General features: G+C 39.8%; 4 protein-coding genes across 4 annotated transcripts; all 4 read left to right on the forward strand.

Annotated features, from left to right (window-relative positions):
* The first annotated feature begins 776 nt into the window (after positions 1-776).
* On the forward strand, positions 777-3,699 carry LOC127777438 (profilin LP04). Its single transcript, XM_052304031.1, has 3 exons — positions 777-1,019; positions 2,254-2,391; positions 3,289-3,699. Exons 1-3 carry the CDS (start codon positions 897-899, stop codon positions 3,421-3,423), a joined length of 396 nt encoding a protein of 131 aa, XP_052159991.1. The 5' UTR covers positions 777-896; the 3' UTR covers positions 3,424-3,699.
* Positions 3,700-5,873: 2,174 nt separating this feature from the next.
* On the forward strand, positions 5,874-9,833 carry LOC127777368 (B-box zinc finger protein 22-like). The gene is made up of 3 exons (XM_052303949.1): positions 5,874-6,385; positions 7,800-8,393; positions 9,265-9,833. Exons 1-3 carry the CDS (start codon positions 6,176-6,178, stop codon positions 9,541-9,543), a joined length of 1,083 nt encoding a protein of 360 aa, XP_052159909.1. The 5' UTR covers positions 5,874-6,175; the 3' UTR covers positions 9,544-9,833.
* Positions 9,834-10,692: 859 nt separating this feature from the next.
* LOC127777263 (ubiquinone biosynthesis O-methyltransferase, mitochondrial-like) lies at positions 10,693-15,895 on the forward strand. The gene is made up of 9 exons (XM_052303834.1): positions 10,693-11,091; positions 11,414-11,503; positions 11,630-11,708; positions 12,544-12,621; positions 13,012-13,060; positions 14,106-14,155; positions 14,585-14,734; positions 15,318-15,398; positions 15,474-15,895. Exons 1-9 carry the CDS (start codon positions 10,823-10,825, stop codon positions 15,597-15,599), a joined length of 972 nt encoding a protein of 323 aa, XP_052159794.1. The 5' UTR covers positions 10,693-10,822; the 3' UTR covers positions 15,600-15,895.
* Positions 15,896-17,074: 1,179 nt separating this feature from the next.
* Positions 17,075-20,969, forward strand: LOC127777264 (ubiquinone biosynthesis O-methyltransferase, mitochondrial-like). Its single transcript, XM_052303835.1, has 9 exons — positions 17,075-17,594; positions 18,042-18,131; positions 18,271-18,349; positions 18,476-18,553; positions 18,940-18,988; positions 19,342-19,391; positions 19,898-20,047; positions 20,468-20,548; positions 20,623-20,969. The coding sequence occupies exons 1-9, from the start codon at positions 17,353-17,355 to the stop codon at positions 20,758-20,760; spliced, it is 957 nt and encodes a 318-aa protein (XP_052159795.1). The 5' UTR covers positions 17,075-17,352; the 3' UTR covers positions 20,761-20,969.
* The last annotated feature ends 101 nt before the right edge of the window (positions 20,970-21,070 follow it).

A 21,070-nucleotide genomic window follows, 5' to 3' on the forward strand; every position in this document is an offset into this window, starting at 1 on the left:
AACGCATGCGGTTCATGACCCACCTCTTTAGTTAACATGTTGTTCGCGGTTACCACCACTTTTAACCAAAACTCCTGTCACTACAGATCCAATATAGGTGGTATTATCACGTTGCTTTTCAAAACTAAAAATATTATAAATTTATATTTATTGAACTTGAATGAAACCCACACTGCTAATAACTATACTAAATCTTACTATATTCACACCAGTAACCGCTAGCTACCTTGTGAAAAACTGCCCCCCTCTACGAACAAGTCAACAGAAAGTTAAAAAAAAAAATCTACTAACCACGCTTTGAATCCATCTATGCAAAATAAGTATTCCCTCCGTCCCAAATTAGAGGGCGTCCTCCTTTTAATAAAAATCAAACTCAGTAACTTTTGACTAACAATCATACTAACCATATATATTCTAAGTATTACGCATGTTATATTATTAGATTCATATTCTAAAGTACTTTAATGTGATGATAATTTCATATTCGTTAGAAACAACATTAAATATAAATTAATAGTTAAAATATGTCACTGGAGACCGTGTAAAAAAGTATAATTTGGGACGGAGGGAGTATAATGTTTCCCTATACTCACATTGCTACCAAAGAGTTATTGCTCCACAAAATAAATTCCTTCTCTCTTTTTCATTATTAAAAATATAAAAGATAATAAATAATATACTGAAAATTAAAAAAAGGAAAAAAAAAGTAGGGTTCCATTCCACCTCACGCTCACCCGTAGTCGCCCACACGCAAACGATATATTCCCCCTCTCCCCCCCTTCCTCCAGCCGTCAAAGACACCGCGTGCGATCCAAGCAGACCGAGTCGACGAAGCAGCGAAGCAAAGCAGCAGCAGCAGCGAGAGAGCGCGCGCGGCCGCCGCCGGCGAGGCGAAGATGTCGTGGCAGGCGTACGTCGACGACCACCTGATGTGCGAGATAGACGGCAACCACCTCACCGCCGCCGCCATCGTCGGCCACGACGGCAGCGTCTGGGCGCAGTCCCCCAACTTCCCGCAGGTAATCCCATCTCCTCTCCTCTCCCCGTCTCGTTTCCATCTGCTACTTGTTTCGTTCGTGGGCGTGGGCGTGCTGTTAGATCTGCCCACGCGACGGATCTAAAGGCCCGCGATCCCGATCGGGCGCGGGCTGGGATCCGGATCTTGGCTGATGATGATCTAGGTGTGGATCTTGTACGCTTATGGTGTTGTTTCCGCTGCCTCTTCGCTTGATAGGAAGGGATCTTTGTAGGAGGGAAATATTTCCGGAGATGTGTTTTTGAGTTTGAGTTGAACCAATGGTGGAATCGCTGGTTGAAATAGCAAGATCAAATTCATTGCCATGCGACTGCTATCTGTTGTGTGAGGTGTATACTAGCGATTACTATCTGTTGTGGGAGGGAAATACTAGCTGTGAATAGGAGATGCGTTTTGATTTTGAGTTGAATTAATGGTGGAATCGCCGGTGGGAATAGTAAGATCGAGTTCATTGGTGGGAGGGAAACACCGAGGCGTTTTGAATTTGGGTTGAATTAACAGTGGAATCGCCGGTGGGAATAGTAAGATCGAGTTCATTGGTGGGAGGGAAACACCGAGGCGTTTTGAATTTGGGTTGAATTAATGGTGGAATCGTCGGTGGAAATAGCAAGATCGAGTTCACTGGCACGTGGATGTTATACCGTTCTGGTGAGGATTTAGTCTTCGATTCTGGAGAATTTCTTTAGTCCAGGGAATTCGAAGTCATACTACTAGCTGCATAGGAACTTATCATTTGTTATATGTGAATACCATGAAAACAATATCATTGATGGAATAGCTGCTTAAGGTTAGCTAAAGCATATTGGATATGTTTGTGTGGATCGTGGTGCTTAGAATGCTAGTACAGTATTTGGAATATTTCTTTGAGGGTGACATACTTCTCTGATGTCCTAAGTGCGTATTTTATGTAATCATGTAGCTTTGTCTTGTGAAGTGCCTTTTAATATCGAGATAGCTTTGTCCCCATCCTTTTGACCATTTGAAGCAGATCCAACATTACCGTAGATCTTCCTTGACAGGCATTATCATATGATTTTGTGGTGACGGTAATAGCTATCTTGTTGCAATAGCAAGTGACTGAACTTACAACAGAGGTCTAATGTAGCGTGTCTTTGAATTCCTTTAGTTCTTATTTTTCACATGAAAATTCTGTATAGATACTCCTATTCTGCCCTTCTAAATTTTTCTTGTTTTCTGCATCTGGCGCTTTGTTGCAGTACAAGCCTGAGGAGATTACTGGCATCATGAAGGACTTTGATGAACCCGGCAGTCTCGCACCAACTGGTCTTTTCCTTGGGGGCACAAAATACATGGTGATCCAAGGTGAACCAGGGGTTGTCATCCGAGGAAAGAAGGTAAAGTTTTCTTTTTCAAATGAAATGTATGTGATATCAGCAATGTTTTATGACTACTAGTTTTGACAGATGAACTGAATTCTTTATGTGTTTCTTTTTATGGCTCATATGAAGTTATGAACATGTTAAATGATATCGTTCCTATTTTAATCCTTAGGGAAGGTGCTATACCATGTTACCTCATTTATGAAAGCATGTTGCATCTAATTAAATGTTAAATAATGAAACAACTGCTGATTTATTCCTTAGTAGAGGAGTTATACTTTGTATGCTAGGTTACCTCATTAATGAAAGCTTCTGATGAATACCTTGCTTTAAGATGTCATTATGGGCTCATGGTCTGGTATACGTAGTCTGGAATCTAGAAGTTGACTTTACACAACTGCTAGGCAGGATTAATAGTCCTTGGCCCGTATAGTCCTTATATTTATATTGCTAAAAAAAATTCATTATGAAGTGGCAATAAAAGGTTTGCTTGTTTCATACTTCTGCTTTCACTAGCACCATGTTGATTGCAGCTTTGATTTGATTAGCAGAGGTTGTTGAATTATTCTTTTTCCCTGTCTTTTCTCTGGCTGTCAATAACTCACAGTCTGCAGTCGTTAACTAGTCGAATAGACATTGAATGTTTAACGCAGAGTACCATTTATTAGTGGTTAAACCAGTAGATTATTGCTGGTTATCTGTGGCAATTTCATACTGTTTTGTTTGGGTATCCCTGCTCTGAGTACTGCTTAACTAATGCAGAATGTATTTGCCGCAAGTCGCATGATTTTGTATGAAATTCCTTAACACACTACAGAAACATGTGGAATGCATCAATATGTTTCTCTGTTTATTTTCCATTTTTTAAAACAAAGATTTGATCTATAACTCCCATCTGCACGTTTCTTATAGGGCACTGGAGGCATATGTGTCAAGAAGACTGGCCTGTCGTTGATTCTTGGAATCTATGATGAGCCGATGACCCCAGGCCAGTGCAACATGATTGTGGAGAGGCTTGGCGATTATCTGATCGAGCAGGGTTGCTAAGTCCTCAATATGCTATTTTGGTCATTTGGGACTAAGTTTACTCCCTATTTGGTTCAGTAATGTGAGCTTGCATCTGCTTTTGCGTATCACATGATATGGAGTGAATAATTTAGCTCCGGTTTGTTGGTTGGTGAACGTGTTGAAAAATATTTACCTGTGGTTTATGTTTGGCATCGTGTCGTATCAAACTCAGCTGTCCATTCACTGAGTTCTGTACATTTACCTGGTCATGGTACCTGTGGGTTCTGCTTTATGAAGATGATTGCATTTTATTGATGTGCTTGGGTTGGCATGTGTCTCTGTTTTCATGTTGGGATTTTTAATTCTAGCACTTGCTTATCCTGGTTCTATGCTATAACCATGCAAATGCAGTCTCCTGAATGGTTAGAGATAAGGTCGGTGCCATCTAAAATTTTTGTGAACGCGACACGTTTACAATTTTTTTTGCATGCAGAGCAGATGAATTGTGTACCCTGGTACTGTCCCTGTGGGAGTCCAGCATGTGAAGTTATGAGATGACGAATAATTTGTCGTTACAGATAAGACTAATAGAGCAATCAGTTTAAAGAAAAACCATAGCAAGTCCATATCATTTGTTTAGCGAATTTATCTTGTACCGGGTTCTTGGTCTACCATGCTTATACTTTGGATGTGTTGACCAGGGTTTATAAAACCTTTGGACACCGAGACCCACATATAATGGTTTTGTCGATCGCCACTCGCGCCACATACAATGGTTTTGTCGATAGCCACGATCGCCATTCGCTTATTGATAAGAATTGTTGAAATTTTGATGAATCTAACTGGGAATTTGAATTTCAGTATAACCTTTTAAGACTTGATCAGTGTACGGTTTCTCAATTCATATTGGCATGGTAAATTTAGGTCCTCAAAATAGGACCTTACCCAATATGGTTTTAACCTGGTGCCTACAAATATTATGCACACGAAGTTCTTGCTTTCTATACAAATATTATACTCCCTCCGTCCTCTAATATAATAGATTTTGACATTTTGCTTGTACTATTTAACCATTCGTTTTATTCAAACAAATTTATTATTATTCTTTTTTTTATTTACTTTATTATCCAAAGTACTTTAAGTACAATTTTTCGTTTTTTATATTTTCACGAATTTTTTAAACAAGACGAGTGATCAAGCAGGGTAAGCAAAATGGCAAAATCCCTTATATTATGGGACAAATGGAGTACACACAAGTATGTTTTCGATAAAAAAATCAGCTTGCTTTTGATACAAATATTATACACACGCGAGTAGGTTTTCGATAAAAATAGCGAGTATAAACAACTGTGAATGATCTTACAGCAGTGGGGTTGGAAAAATAAGAAAAGTCAAGCCCAGTGATTCTGCGAAAAGAAACTGATTGCAAATTCCTTCTTTTTATGCCACCTCGAAGACATGAAGCAAATGATGCATCTTTTGGGTGTGTGCATGCATAACGGTAGAAGAAGATGCTAGGGATGTCTTTGACTTGTTTCCACGATGATACGAAATCGAGGGCTGTACATCGGTAGGGAAAAAAGTTTGTAGAGATGTTTTTCCGACTTGGTTTCACAGCAGATGGTTTACCAAACGTTTAGGGGTGGTGTTATCACCATCTCACGATTTGATGGTTATCACGGTAACTACGAGATTATGGTTTTAAAAATTGAAAAGTTAACCATGATAACCGCACGGTCTTATAGACTCTTATCTAATCACAACAGCGGCATCGTCGTGTAGGGGTGGCTGGCAAAAAGACCAAAACCAAAAAAAAATTCTACACAAAGGAAATGTCAAGATCTCACGACTCAGAACTCAAATTTCAAGCTTCCGATTCAAATCCAGTGCCCCTAAAACAGGTGGTGTTCTTCTGAATTCAATCGCGTAATCGAAACATACTTGATTTCAGTTCAGAGTTTTCAGCTCATACAGTGACGACGCCGAGTGTTGACTAGGGTTCCCCAAAACGCTTTAGATGAGATTACTCTCACCTCACGGTTTAACGGTTATCGTGGTAACTGCGTGGTTACCGTGAAAACTGTGCGGTTACCACGAGGTATACCATGATTTCAAAAACTAGTTATCGTGGTAACTGCGTGGTTACCGTGAAAACCGTGCGGTTGCCAAAAACTGAGAAGGTTACTGCGCTGATAACCGTGTGATAACCGTATAATCAGGGGTGAAGCTATAATGGAATGAGGGAGACTAAAGGGTGCCACTTACTTTATTTACTCTAGTTTGAATCGAGTTTAAATTTATAATAAATATTTAAATTTATATTTATAGGATACACACATAGTAAAAATAGACCAGATTACCGGGCATCCCCGGCATACTGCATACTCTAGCTCCGCCCCTACGCACGGTTTTGTAAACCTGGTGCCGACATCCCGCGCAGCAACCGTCGAACCGCCCATGCGTCCCCTTTGCTGATGTGCTCGCCTGCGCTTTGACCACCGCTTCGTCCCCTTCTACAGCCTCTCGCTAAGCTAATTATCACCATTCAAAGCAAGCGAAGCCGCTAAACCACACCTACTAACCACGCAATTAGACAAAACAAATCACACTCGCTTCGCTAATCGCTAACTAACCACCACCTCCGCTTAAGAAAAAAAAGATTAATAAAGCAGTGGGGATTTGGGAAGAAAGAGAGGTATACAGTGGAGAGATAGGGGAAGAGAGGGAGCGATCCAATCGCGTCGCTAAAACCCTAGCGGCTGGCTGATTTGGGGGATTGGTCGTCGGGGAGATGAAGATCCAGTGCAACGCGTGCGGCGCGGCGGAGGCGCGGGTGCTGTGCTGCGCCGACGAGGCGGCGCTCTGCACGGCGTGCGACGAGGAGGTGCACGCCGCCAACAAGCTCGCCGGGAAGCACCAGCGGGTGCCGCTGCTCTCCGACGACGGCGGCGCGGCGCCAGCCGCCGCCGCCCCGGCCGTGCCCAAGTGCGACATCTGCCAGGTCGCCCCCTCCCTCCCCCTCTTATCTGCCTCGATTAGGGCAGGAAATTTTGCTTCGATTTGTTTGACAGTAGTTTTGGATGTTCTTATCGAGTATAGTCAGTCAGCAAAGCGAAATTACTATGTTTATCAGCGATCAGAAGAAGCTATTCTTCCCTGTTGATCAAGCTGTGCCGGCACCAGAGATGGGGTAGTAACTAGTAAGCATATGGAAGCACAAATAGGAATTCCTGTATATGCTGAGCTAAAAATTGGGGGGTTGCTATTGATACTATGATGAACATCTATAAGTAAAACCCCATTTCGCTGAGATGTTTTCTTATCTCGTGTTGTATGCTTGAGCTTCTTAATCACAATTAGCCAATTTCATAGTTAACCACTATATATTTTTTTATCAGTGCAAGGATCAAACTCAGTTTAAGGATACAAACTGAATTCTCACACACTTGGATAGTATGAGGTAAAAAGGAGATTAAAAAGGATTGACAGTTCATAGTTATGGTTTATATTGTGCTGGAACACTAGAGTGAAGAGACAAGTCTGGTAATGATCTTTTCTGTTGGTCCTGTCTGAAAGTATAGGGTCCCTAATATGATATCAAATGAGATGATGTAAAATAAACGGTGAAGTGATGACTATGCTTTGCCATTTCAATCATCTAAACTAGGGCAAATATTTGAACATTACAGTTGCATAGGTTTCTTATACTGAGGACACATATTGGAAAGTAGCACTGTACCAACATTTAATAGAGTGATGTCATGCTGCACATTAGACTGTAAGCCTTGTTCAGTTTTACATAGCAAATCCTAGTATGTAGTGACTGTATGTGTTTTATAGGCTTATCGGGTCATTTCTAGTTGACAGATTGTTAGATGTAAAACTTATTGTTTGGAATACCTGAAAAAAATTAAGGAAAAGTATATGCTATTGCTTTGCATGTTTATTTGTGCTGCACTTTTAAGTCCAAGATCTTGCAAATGTATATCAACTTGATTATGCGGTAAGAAAATTAAATTTTGAGGCCTCTAGCAAAAACATAAAAAGTCATTGGTTGGATAGATACTTATTGTTAGTTTATCTGAACCCCACCCTTTATTTCCATAAGGACGTTTGTCCAACTGTATTGTTCTATTTTAGACGCTGAGATATGGTACCAGACTGGATAGGTTGGATGTAGATCTTTGATGATGACATGATGAAATATGGCACTGTTCAGTTGGCTGTGTCATGTGCAACTGTGTAAAGTCCATGTGCAAAGAAAGGGACAACTAATGGTCTGATTATTGGACACATGACTGAAGTGAACCCACATAGGTTTCATTGCATCTCGTTGGTTCCTGCTGGAACTGCAAGATGTGCTATTTATCCTTGATTTATTATGTGCAGATCTCAAACTTTATTTGCCATTGCAGGAGGCTTCTGGATACTTCTTCTGCCTGGAGGACCGTGCACTTCTTTGCAGAGATTGTGATGTTTCTATACACACAGTAAACTCCTTTGTTTCAGTACACCAAAGATTCCTACTAACAGGTGTTCAAGTTGGCCTTGATCCTGCTGATCCAGTTCCACCTGTTGCTGACAAGCATGTTAAGAGTGCTGGTGGTTCAGTGGATTCGGCAACTAAACATTTGCAAAGGAATCCTACAGACTTATCTGGTGAAAACAGTGCATCTTTGCCCAGCCAAAATGTAATCAATGGTAATTATTCTAGGCAGAGTTCTGTTACAATGGCCAAGACAGGACAGGTCAATTGGACTATGAGCAACAACACAATTAGATCAATAGACCCTCCACCCAAGTACTCATCAGAGGAAAGTCCAGCACTTCTGCTAGCTAGCCACACTAACACCATGGCAGCGTACTCCAATCAAATCAGTAAGGATAGTGATCGGATCTACAACTTACCATTCACAGGTGGTAATGGGTCAGATAGTCTACATGATTGGCATGTTGATGAGTTCTTTAGTAACTCAGAATTTGGCTTTGCTGAGCATGGTTCTTCTAAGGTATTCCAAAATATTATATATATGTAAATTGTTGGTTGCCTGTTTTTCCTGTTATCAACAGTATGTCGTGCTTTTTTAGTAATTTTTTGGAATGCAGAGTTTAAGCATGATACTTTGATTAATATTAGAGTACTGATACAGGACATGCACTCTCTCTCTCTCTCACACACACACACACTCACACACAAATACCTGTCGAATTGTTAGTTGTTCAGTGAATGCATTTAAAATTAGGAGTTTTTACTGTGATACAATTAGACTTCTGTTGTAATTTAGTTTATTCTAGATGTTTAGATGTTAACCTTTCCGTCATTCGTTAAGTGAAAACCAGTACCTAAGCTGATCTGTGTTTATGATTAATGAGAATTTCTTACCTAGTTGCTCCTTTCAATTGATATATGCTGATGGAACTGTGCAATGCTCAGTCCTAGAATCAATCTAGCATGCTGATGCTTTGGGGGTTTGGATTCTGTGACAATCTTTTGCTGAAATATAAATTGTTTACCGTAACTATCAAGCTTATAAGACAGTAACTTAAAAAGTCTGTGGAAGTGATTGCTGTTCCCTTGGTGTATGCTGTTTCATGTGTGCTTTTGGATGAATTCCACCACCTTTGCTATATACAGTTCATTGCGACTAATTTTAGAGCTGTCAATCATGATTTTTCTAGCATGTCTTGTTCGATTATGCAATGTGACTGAACCATACTGCTGACAGAATGAGGGCTAGATTTTTGTGTGGCATTTACATCGATGCTTAATTTATTTGCAAGAAGCTCACTATTGAATATCTTTCTCTTCTCCTGCTGGGTTGAATTTTTCCATTTAGGTTTGCTTCTTATGCCGTTGGTGTTTTGGCTGTGCACTTACAGGGTGACAACGCTAAGCCAGGTAGTGCTGGTGGATCTCCGCAGTGCCGTCTGGCTGAAGGCCTGTTTGTCGAAGGACTTCTAGGTCAAGTGCCTGACAATCCATGGACAGTGCCTGAGGTTCCCTCGCCACCGACAGCCTCTGGTCTCTATTGGCAAAATAATTTGCTTTGCCCTTCGTATGACAGCACTATGTTTGTCCCCGAGATTTCCTCCCTGGAGAACTCTCAGAACAACTTCACTGTATCTGCTGGGCTGAAGCGCCGAAGGAGGCAGTTTTGATCTGCCGATAGCATCAGACACCATTCGGTTTAGTTGGCAGGTCACGTTGAGAGGGCTTCTTGCCTGCCTGACCAAAGCCACAAAAGACAGGGATGGATGATCATCCAGTGGTCAGTCTAAAAATATGTTGTAATGTTTGTGTTTCGATTATACGTTTGTTGCTGAAGTTTAAAGGCGAGGGAATTGTTGTGAGATCTGGGATGACAGATTTGTTGTTATCAATTTTGTGAATAGTGAAAATAAAAAGAGCATGGATAAGATCATGAATTCATGATGCGCAGGTTAATACATGATGAAGTTCCTTAGCCCCGAACAGTTTTGGTAGCGTTGTATGTTGTACGTATCATGTTAACCACAGTTACTGTAAAATCTGTAAGGTTACCAAGAATACCGAGATGAGAGTGTTACCTTACAAGGTTACTCTTTGCCGTACTACCAGGGGCCTTCTGGCTGCTGCATAAGGTCAAGTACAAAGGTAGAGATCGGTATGGTCTCTACGTTAATTAGATGCTATCACGTTACAATAGTTAAGACAATACGGTTTCTAACCATTAATGTACCAAAATACTTTCTTACTACTCATCTTTTCTTTATTAGACCCAATGCAACGAAAAATTTCTTAATAAATGCTAAGAGTCGACTCTATACCGTTGTCATGCGTAGCAACCATCTTTCTCTTTTCTTCTTCCTCTCTCTTCCACGTCATCAAATATGCTTGAATGACAATAAAGAGAGACCGCTAATAAAGACCATTGTATATGCCCTAAGGTGGTGGTTGCCGTACTACCAGAGATCTTCTTACTAGCTCCATAAGGTGGTGGGCTAGACAACCTGGGTTCAAAGCCTCATCCTTTCTAATTAATCTCACCCCTTCTAATTATTTGAGATTAGGTCATTCCCTATTATTCGTACTTTTTTTTATGTGACGCCTGTATTGTAAGCTTGGGATTCATCCTCACGTCTCACTGTATTTTGGAAATTTCATATGAATTTTACAGAAATCTGTAAGAATTTGATAAAAACACACACTTCAATCTCAGTATGAGACGGGAGAAGTTCAGTTCAGTTCACACGTTCGATTTGATGGTTTTGCATCACCAGTTCTCTTCTGTACCACGAAGGATAAAATCAGAGCCGTCCATCCAGCTATCCGACGGTCCAGATACTCCCGACGTGTTGACCCCTTCGGCCATTTGCGACTGCCGCTTTGCAGAAGCATCACCGCCGCATCGGCGACCCCGAACTCCGCCGCCGCCGCCGCCTTCTTCCAGGGCAAACGATGCTCCGCCGCGTCGCGCCATCCCTGCGGCGAGCTATCCTCACCTCCTCCGCCCATGGCCGCGCGGGCGCGCAACTCACGGAGCCTGGTCTCTCGCCTTCCCACGCTCTGCTCCCGCAATGGCGCCTTTGCTCCTCCGCGGCCTCCACGAACTCTCCCCCGCCCCCGCCGCCTCCGCCTCAGGGAACACCGCGTCCAGCAGGCGGATCCACCGTCTCGTCGCTGAACCCCGCCGAGGTCGCCAAGTTCGCCGCCATCGCTGAGACCTGGTGAGATCCCCCCTCCACTCCCTCCCATTCCTGGCATGGCCTTTTGAGATGATGTACTACCGCGCCTTCCCGATGATCGGCCAATTTCGTTTAGTGCAATGACATTGATAATGTTTTAGGAGTAATTTTGTACTTGGTGATTTGTGGTGAATACTGCTTCTAGCATGAGCTCCAGTCAACAAATCTGATTGTTTTTTTTTTCGCCCTCGAATAGTACAATTCTCATTCAAGAACAGTATGTGTTGTTTTAAATGGAATGAACCTCCGACTTATCAGCTGAGCATATGATTGCTATTACTGGCACAATTCATGCAATAAACAGGTGGGATTCTGAAGGTCCATTCAAGCCGTTGCATCTGATGAATCCAACTCGACTGTCTTTTATCCGGTCCACTCTCTGTAGACATTTCAGGTACATTTCCACAGTCATTGTATTCATTTGTGGTTGTGATTATCACTGGTAAACCTGAATAAGTAAATACAGGACATAGTGTCAACTCTTGTTTTGCCCCCTAACCATGTGTGTTCACTCTGCTAGGCGGGATCCAAATTCTTCTAAACCACTTGAAGGCCTTAAAGTTATTGATGTTGGATGTGGGGGTGGCATTCTCTCAGAGGTACCGTCATTTTTTTTTCTTATAATCTGCTACTTTCTGACAGTAAAATATAGTAAACTGTGAATCTATGTGAAGCTTACATAAAGGGAGAATGATGTAGGTTCATGTGGGTGCACCATATAGAAATGGGTATCATATGTGTGCTCGCATCTTGCTTATCATATGCTTTTTGTGCCATGTGCATATTGTAATTTGTAACTAATCATATCCAGGACTTTGGGAACAGGGATATGCCATTCATCTACATGATATGAATATATGATAGCTTAGGAATATGCCACAGCATAAGCTCATAATCATGCTAGCCTTGTAGGTTTCAATTTATTTTAACCTGTAACAACCATCTTTGAATATTTTGACTTACTAACCTCTATATTCTATATTGGCTTGTCCGAAATCAACCAAACTCCCAAGTATTAATCATATTCTCCTTTCGTAATCAAGTTTATAGACGTGGAGTTAGTGCATTTGTTGGCCAGTTGTGTTTATACTTCATGGAGCATTGTTGATGCATAATGCTAGGCAGAAGATGGTTAATTTAATTTCAGATTATGTTGAAATAGATACATCACTTATGCTGCATACCTCAATGTCTTCAGTAACGGCTCAACTCAGAAACATTGCGTAAAGTAAAAATCTATCTGACAATGCTACTGAATAATCTCATAAAATGTGGAAAGTAGATCCACAGTCCACATGCTGCTTGATTCTAAATTGTTTGTGTTTTTTTACCTCATGTCAATGTATTCGAAGTGTTGCTGTGCATTTGTGGGCTGTAGCATATGCTTTATTCTATTATTTGATTCACTGGACTCATTGCATGCTTATATGGCAGCCTCTTGCTCGGATGGGAGCTACAGTTACAGGAATTGATGCTGTTGACAAAAATATAAAGATTGCACGTGTCCATGCTGTATGTATAAAATTATCTAGTCATCTTAATATATTTATTTGATAGGCACACACATTTGTCTCTCTTGATATGTTAAAACAAAGTTATACTAGTAAGGTTTAACTTACTGGATTACTCTGGCGTCCTTAAGAAGTTATATTATGATGATGTAACAATACACAATACACATAATGCTAAATGGAGCTTCAAATTTGTTTAGTTGTTCTCATCATATTGCATTGTATGGTCATCATATATATGATATTCATACTTTGAGGACTGATGATACCCATATTCTTTTCGTTAACTTTTGGTTATGATCTCATAATGGCAGCAATGCCCAAGTTTGACCCAATAATTTTATTATCTTTTCTGCCAATGATTTTTTTGTTTTTGTTTTCACATTCACAGGCATCTGATCCATCAACTGCTTCCATAGAATATTTCTGCACAACAGCTGGTCTCTCTCTCTCTCTAATGCTGCATTTGTACTTCCTGTCAGTTTAATCATATTGCTACTAATATATAAGTTTTAGTTAAAAAAATGACTTGCTTGACCATCATTTTCTTTCAAGCAAACTAGCTTAGTGCCTACTTTGTGATGTATGAGAAATAAATATACTCCGTCTAGTCATGATTAGTTGTCCTAAACGTCATATATTCAAGACTGGATGTAATACTATAATAATCTAAAGTAAAACAAGAAGAGCAAAAACTGATTATCCTCAAATCTAAATATTCTTTACATGTCCATATGGGATCAGATAATCACCTAGCATATGCAATGTTTGCCTTCCTTCTTTAAAAAAAGAAAGAAAGTAGAAAATATGTAATGTCTATATACTCCCTCCATCCCTAAATATAAGGGATTTTGGTGGGATGTGACACATCCTAGTACAACGAATCTGGACACGATTCGTTGTACTAGGATGTGTCACATCCCACCAAAATCCCTTATATTTAGGGATGGAGGGAGTATGTAGCAGGGAAGATCCTAAAAAATGAGGTGGTATTAGAACATGCCATCACTCCCAACGCCTATTTTTATGAGAGCCGTGAATGAAGACTTAAATATACCTAAAACGAGCTTATAGCTAGGCCTTCTTTTCCAATTCGACCCCTACAAAGCATCATCTAAAAGATTGATAGAGAAACTGGATGCATTTATCCACTCATAAGAGTGTACATTTGCTTCTTCTTCTTTTTTTTTTCCATTTTACCTTTATGAACTATAAAATTATCCTTTCAAATAATATATTTAGCCTGCTGATCTGCTCACATGTAAATAAGACCGTGTCGTTCTTGGGAAACACTGTTAGCACACATTTTCTACAGTGGTCTAATGCAGCTAGCCTCCCAATAATTATCATAACAAATTAACATTACTAAAGGAGGAAAAAATCCCAGTTTTTGTAAGAACAAATTTAGCACGCAAATGATTTTTCTCTAGAATTTCTCTTGATTGTGACCAAAGCCAAACTTATGTGAATATTGTTCTCATGCAGAGGATTTGGTGAAAGAGCACAAACAATTTGATGCTGTGATTTCTCTTGAGGTATACACATTTTCATCCCATCTATGCCCTTCCTGTCTGTCAAACAAGAAGCTTATTTATTGTGGAAGGCTGCAGAACTGGAATTCAGAGATGCCTCGTCAATCTCTGAGTGAAGAGCCTTTTTCAATGTTATATTAGACAATGCTTTGGTTGTTCTGTTCCTGTAAATTATATAGCTTTCCATGTGTGCTCGCTAGTTCCTCTGATTATGTTACTAATTTGCTGCACTTGATAAGAACTGATCTATTTCATGTACTCCTAATCCAAATTTCGGGAGTCATGTATGGAATATCTGGAGGACCTATGTAGCTTACAACAGAATATCGTACAGATGCTGCATGTTGTTCTTTAAGCTTTCTTGATGAAAAATAATGTATTGCTGTGCACCTGTGCCATCGTGAGTGCAGACTAACCTTAATATACTTTCAGGTGATCGAGCATGTGGCTAATCCCTCGGGGTTCTGTGAATCTTTGTCAGCTTTGACAGTTCCTAATGGGGCCACTGTGATTTCTACAATCAACCGCTCAATGAGGGCATATGCAACTGCAATAGTCGCTGCGGAGTATATTCTTAATTGGGTTAGTCCCTATCTCTCTAGCATATTTTGGCCTCATACCCTCAGGTATATACTGCATTGTGTAGTCCTCTGTGTTGGAGAAAAAAATGTCATTCCTTCATGGTTAGCTTCTCGGAATCTTGATAGTGCAATTTACACCTCAAACCTTCCCAATGATTAATGCTTCATAGCCATACTGTGCCACACAAAATTGGTTGTCAGAATCATCCAATATTCAGGTGTGTACAGTAGTAAAAGAAATATATAGATTCTGTTCGTCATAATAGGTATTCATGGAGCATACGCAGGATGTAGTGGTATCTTGCCCAACGTCATTGTCTCACATATTACACAAGTGAAGTAGTGAATACATGCTTGCGGTGAAATTAGTTGCCAACAGGAGCATGTTTCTTAGTGTTGCCAGTTAATTGTTCTGTTGTTTGTTAGGTATGTTTCGAATATGAAAAGAAAAAAAGAAAAGAAAAGTGCATGTACCATCTTCAAACTGTTTGATTATAGGGTCAGACTAACTCGTGATGTTCCACTGAATGCTATCCAATGATTAGTTTCAAGTCTTGCAAAATATTTTCCCTGTGCTTTTACAGCTTCCTAAAGGCACACATCAGTGGTCCAAACTAGTTACCCCTGAGGAGCTGGTCCTTATACTGGAAAGAGCTTCAATCTCTGTAAGTTCTTCATCACTATGCTAAAAGTTTATCTTTTGTTGTTAGTCATGTAACTGAAAACACATCCATCACCAGGTACAAGAAATGGCCGGGTTTATGTATAATCCGCTGCGTGGAGAGTGGTCTCTGTCAGATGATCTTACTGTAAATTATATTGCTTATGGCATGAAGAAAGTCGAAACACCTTCTGAGTCAAATTGACCTCACATCATCAAAATATTTTCGTCGGGAACTAAAACGTGCGCCACTTGAAATTTTTTGTAGGGATTACAATCAAATAGCACACTGAAAAGTTTTGACTTCTCTTTTTGTTAATTTCGGAAAACAGGGGGCATGTAGTAGTGTCATGGGGAAGCCCCACTGAGGTGTCCAAACTGCTAAGTTGATAGCAGTGGCAACAGCTAACAAGTAAAGTAGGGCTAGTTTTGTGTCTTTGATTGCAACTAGTACTTCTTTCAAACTTTCCTTCATATAAATAAGTACTACATTTCAGACGAGTTCACCAAGTTCTACTCCCTTCGTTTCACAATGATGTTCACAATGATGAGAAATGCTAGAATGAGTTACATTGTGAAACGGAGGAAGTAGCTGCAATTGCTCTTTTGTTAAACTATACAGATACTGTTTTTCTTGTTACATAGATGATTCCCTCTTTCCTAGCCACAAGCCTCAGAACTTTTTACAAGAGAACTACCAATAATATCTTCAGCAAACAGCCAACAAAGCAGGGCTTTTGATAGAAAAACAGGCTTGATAGAAAACCAGCTATGCGATTCTTGGTACGTGAAATTCCCAGGATTGTCTTATGATTATGTGTCGCAAGTTATAATGTACTACCTCCGTTTTTTTTTTAATAGATGACGTCGTTGACTTTTTCTCACATGTTTGACCATTCGTCTTATTCAAAAAATTTACGTAATTATAATCTATTTTGTTATGAGTTGTTTTATCACTCATAGTACTTTAAGTGTGATTTATATCTTATACATTTGCATAAAATTTTTGAATAAAACGAATGGTTAAACATGTGAGAAAAAGTCAACGGCGTCATCTATTAAAAAACGGAGGGAGTATATGGTTTTCTATGGCTTTGACCATAAAACGAGGGTTTTATAAAATTTAGCTTTTTTTATTGTTTCTTAGACGAAGTTCCATGGACTGCACCAGTGTAAATTAGCCCCTTGTTTAGCTTCGGGCCGCCGTTAGAAACTGTCCTTTTTTAATAATAAAAAAAGAGAAAACTATGCTTACGTGCTCAATCATACTACGATAATATTTGATCCCAGATTGACAACTGACTAGTACAAAATATAATAATTAAAAATTTTATAGGATAACTTCAAACCTAGGAGGAGACGAAACAAACACGGCTGCCTGCCTGAGGCTGAGAGTCAATATTTATGGTTTTGCATCGCCTATTTTCCTATCACCTCCATCCGTAAAAAAAAAAAAAAACATTTCTAACATTCCAAGGTGAAATTAGTGAAGAGTGAGAACGACTAAAATGCCTTTAATTATTGAAAAAACTAGTAAAAGTGATAGATAGCTAAAGGATATTGGAGGGATAAAATTTCTTATTTTACGTGCTGAGGGTAGATAGGATGGTAAAAATTGGTTTATTGTGGAACAAAATTCAAACTCTAGAGGTTGAGTTTTTTTATTTTACGTGCTAAGGTAGACACTAGGTAAAAGTTGGTTTATTGTGGGACAAAATTCAAACTCTAGAGGTTGAGCTATTTTTTTTGAACGGAGAGAGTAGTACGGTAGTACCACGGAGTATAAATCTGGGCCGTCCTTCAGTTATCCGACGGCCCAGATATTCCTAGCGGGCCTCCCTACCTATCTCGTCCGGCAACTCGCGGCCTATAATTACCTCGACAGCCACCGCCGGCCCGCCGCCGTATCGGCGATCGCACTCCCGCTGCCACCGGTGAAGTCCAGGCTCGAGCAAGCGATGCTCCGCTGCCTTCCTCCGTGCCTCCGGCGAGCGCTCCCCGCCTCCTCCTCCTCCACCTCCGCTGCTCGCCGCGGCGTTCGCCTCGCGGAGCATGGCCAATCCCCTCCTCAATCCGCACCCCCACCACCTTCTCCGGCTACGCAGAAGGACGGCGCGGTGCGTACTCCGGGCGGCGGATCCACCGCCTCGTCGCTGAACCCCGCCGAGGTCGCCCATTTCGCCTCCTTTGCTGAGACCTGGTGAGATGAGATGAGATCGATCCCCTCGTCTGGCCTCTACTCCCTCCTCTTGCTGGCCGTGTGGTTACGTCTCACTCGAGATGATGAATCTACTGCTCCTTCGCTAGATGCTTTGGCCAAATTTTTATTTAGTGCAGTGGCCTTGATCCTGTTTTGATTCTAGTTTTAAGAATAATTTGTACTACGGTGATGAATACTGCTTCTAGCACGAGTGCGCTATAGCTCTCAACAATTTTTTTTTATTGCATTCGATTAATATCATTCTCATTTAGGAGTAGGTAGCCCACAGAAATAAAATAAAATAAAATAAATGCATTCGATTAATATCATTCTCATTTAGGAGTAGGTAGGCCACATGGAAAAAGAAATGGGGTTGTATATGGTTGTTCGAAATGGAATGAATCTCCGAATTATCACCTCGCATATGATTGTTTCTGAAATGAACAGGTGGGATACTGAAGGGCCATTCAAGCATTTGCTTGTGATGAATCCAACCCGAGTGTCTTTTATCCGGTCCATTCTATGTAAACATTTCAGGTACACTTCCATATCCACCATATTTATTTGTGGTTGTGATCATCAGTTTATCACTGGGTAGCACCTGAATAAGTGTACTTCTACATAATCAAACTGTCAACTCCTTTTTCTCCCTAACCGTGCGTATTCACTCTGTTAGGCGGGATCCAAATTCATCTAAACCACTTGAAGGTCTTAAAATTATTGATGTTGGATGTGCGGCTGGCATTCTCTCGGAGGTACTGAAGTTCTCTATATATCTTAGATCAATTCCTTCCGGGTCTCTCAGTGCATTTATGGACTGTAACATGTGCTCTGTCTTTTTGTTTGATTGTCTGGACTAACTGCATGCTTATACATGGCAGCCTCTTGCTCGGATGGGAGCTACAGTTACCGGAATTGATGCTGCTGACGAAAGTATAAAGATTGCACGCGTCCATGCTGTATGTATAAATATATTTAGCCATCTTAACATAATTATTAGTTGGACAAGAATGGGCACGTGTTTCTTTCTCAAAATGTTAAAACAAGTAAATTCATGCTACTAATATTTAATTTACTTACTCTGGCACTCTTAAGAAGTTATATTATGGTGATGTAATGCTACATATGTGTGTGTGTGTGTGTCTCTCTCTATATATATACACACACACACTGAATTACTGATACATACAGTTGCATACTTGTTTTTTCCTTCAAGAACTGATGATTCCCATGTTCTTTTACTTAACTTTCGGTTATGATTTCATAATGATAGCAATGCCCAAGCTATAGCCATGATAATTTTACTATCTTTTTCATAAATGATTTTTGGTTCTTATATTCACAGGCATCTGATCCATTGACTGCTTCCATTGAATATCTCTGCACAACAGCTGGTCTCTCTCTCTCTCTCTCTCTCTCTCTCTCTCTCTACATAACTGTTAGTTATTATCATTAGAACATATTTATAGGCCATAACTGTTAGTTTTTTTTTCCATTTCACTTTTATATGTGTTGTTCTTGGGGATCATAGGTTGCACTTGAATTCTCTGTTGGTTTTGATACAGCTAGCTTATCAATAATTTACCCCGCCCTATAATAATATATCGACTGGACTTGAAAAGTTGAAATGAGGAACATAAATCCCCAGTTTCTGTCATAATGCACTTAAATATGCAAATGATTGATCTCTAAAACTTCTCGTGGCTGTGATCCGCGCAAAACTTATGCGAATATTATTCTCGTGCAGAGGACTTGGTAAAAGAGAACAAACAATTCGATGCTGTAATTTGTCTTGAGGTACAACATTTTCATTCCATCTACGATCTATGCCCATTCTATCTGTTAAACAAGACATTTGATTAAATATAGGGCAATGGCATAACCTTTTTATTGTGGCAGGCTGCAGGCATCATCTTCAAGACTCTGAAGTTCAGATATTCCTTGTCAATTTCTGAACGGGGAGCCTTTTTGTTGAGTTATATAAGTATATTGGAGAATGCTTTGGTTGTTTTGTACTCATAATCTATATAACATTCCACGTGTGCTCACTTTGTTACCAATTTACTATACTTGGTACAGTAAACATTAAACTATTTCATTTACTCCAAGAAGAACTAAACTATTTTACGAACCCTCAATGACTTATACAACAAATAGAGGAGCCATGTGTAAGAAATCTCTGGTATGCAGCTTACAGCAGAATATTATAGAAAATGTACAGCATGTTGCTCTTACAAGCTTTCTTAATGAAAAATAATTTACCATTGTGCCGTGAATACAGAGTAACCTTAATTTATTTGTAGGTGATTGAGCATGTGGATAATCCTTCGGAGTTCTGTGGGTCTCTGTCAGCTTTGACAGTTCCTAATGGGGCCTTTGTCATTTCTACAATCAACCGCTCAATAAGAGCATTTGCAACTATGATAGTTGCTCTTGAGTATATTTTCCACTGGGTTAGTTCTTGTCCCTTTTGCATATTTTTGCTTCCTCCCTCAGATGGCTATGTAGTCCACTGTGTTAGAGAAAAATGCCATTTATTCATAACTATCTTATTGGAGTCGTTGATAGTGTAACTTATACTTCAAACCTTTCCAAATGATTATTGGTTGTTGAAATCATCCAGTATTCAAGTGTCTAGAATAGTAAATGCAATTCTGTTTCACAATATGTGGTCTTCAAGGAAGCATATACAGGAAATAACGGTACGGTGTAGAACGTTTACTTACCCTTTGCTTCATCAATTAATTATGTTGATCAGCATAATCACCTGCAAACTGTTTGATCACAGGCCCACTCAGTCAGGCCACAAACTTTAATGTGATGCAATGATTAATTTTGAGCCTCGTAAAACATTTTTCCTGTGTTTTTTATAGATTCCTAAAGGCACACACCATTGGTCAAAATTAGTTACCCCTGATGAGTTAGTGCAAATGCTGGAAAAAGCCTCAATCTATGTAAGCTCTTCGTCACTATAATATGTCTAACCTTTTGTTGCAAGTTATGTAACTAATACCAGATTCATCATCAGGTACAAGAAATGGCAGGGATTGGTTATAATCCATGGCATGGAGATTTTTCCATGTCAAAGGATACTAGTGTGGATTATTTTGCTTATGGCATAAAGAAAGTTGAAACACCCTCAGTAGTGCCACAAACTCAAGCTTAGCACCCTGTTAGTACAAAGGGAAAAAAAAAAGAGATGATCCTGAATCATCAGGATCAGGATAATTCTGTTGCAAGAAAAACATGTGCCATTTGTATATTTTTGTGAGGACTACAATCAGATAGCAAAGTACTGTGTACGAGTGTAGTGGTGTGTGCATATATATCTTCCATGTAATAAAACAAATAGCAAACTTAAAAGCTTTTCTCCTATATATACTATCTGTTGAGTACTATTTGTATTAAATGAATTCTGAAGGATTTTAGTAGAAATTGAATTATTTATTATTATTTTTGTTTCCTAAAATTCCTAT

Source organism: Oryza glaberrima, chromosome 6, assembly GCF_000147395.1.
Source record: "Oryza glaberrima chromosome 6, OglaRS2, whole genome shotgun sequence".
Classification (NCBI taxonomy): Eukaryota; Viridiplantae; Streptophyta; class Magnoliopsida; order Poales; family Poaceae; genus Oryza; species Oryza glaberrima.

Bases quoted from the DNA above. Each gene is read 5' to 3' on its own strand.
- LOC127777438 (XM_052304031.1), top strand. From the start codon at position 897: ATGTCGTGGCAGGCGTACGTCGACGACCACCTGATGTGCGAGATAGAC. The intron at 1,020-2,253 runs GTAATCCCATCT...GCTTTGTTGCAG, and splicing joins AGTCCCCCAACTTCCCGCAG to TACAAGCCTGAGGAGATTAC. The intron at 2,392-3,288 runs GTAAAGTTTTCT...CGTTTCTTATAG, and splicing joins TTGTCATCCGAGGAAAGAAG to GGCACTGGAGGCATATGTGT.
- LOC127777368 (XM_052303949.1), top strand. From the start codon at position 6,176: ATGAAGATCCAGTGCAACGCGTGCGGCGCGGCGGAGGCGCGGGTGCTG. The intron at 6,386-7,799 runs GTCGCCCCCTCC...TTGCCATTGCAG, and splicing joins CCAAGTGCGACATCTGCCAG to GAGGCTTCTGGATACTTCTT. The intron at 8,394-9,264 runs GTATTCCAAAAT...GTGCACTTACAG, and splicing joins CTGAGCATGGTTCTTCTAAG to GGTGACAACGCTAAGCCAGG.
- LOC127777263 (XM_052303834.1), top strand. From the start codon at position 10,823: ATGCTCCGCCGCGTCGCGCCATCCCTGCGGCGAGCTATCCTCACCTCC. The intron at 11,092-11,413 runs GTGAGATCCCCC...TGCAATAAACAG, and splicing joins GCCGCCATCGCTGAGACCTG to GTGGGATTCTGAAGGTCCAT. The intron at 11,504-11,629 runs GTACATTTCCAC...TCACTCTGCTAG, and splicing joins ACTCTCTGTAGACATTTCAG to GCGGGATCCAAATTCTTCTA.
- LOC127777264 (XM_052303835.1), top strand. From the start codon at position 17,353: ATGCTCCGCTGCCTTCCTCCGTGCCTCCGGCGAGCGCTCCCCGCCTCC. The intron at 18,989-19,341 runs GTCTCTCTCTCT...ATTCTCGTGCAG, and splicing joins ATATCTCTGCACAACAGCTG to AGGACTTGGTAAAAGAGAAC. The intron at 20,048-20,467 runs GTTAGTTCTTGT...TGTTTTTTATAG, and splicing joins TTGAGTATATTTTCCACTGG to ATTCCTAAAGGCACACACCA.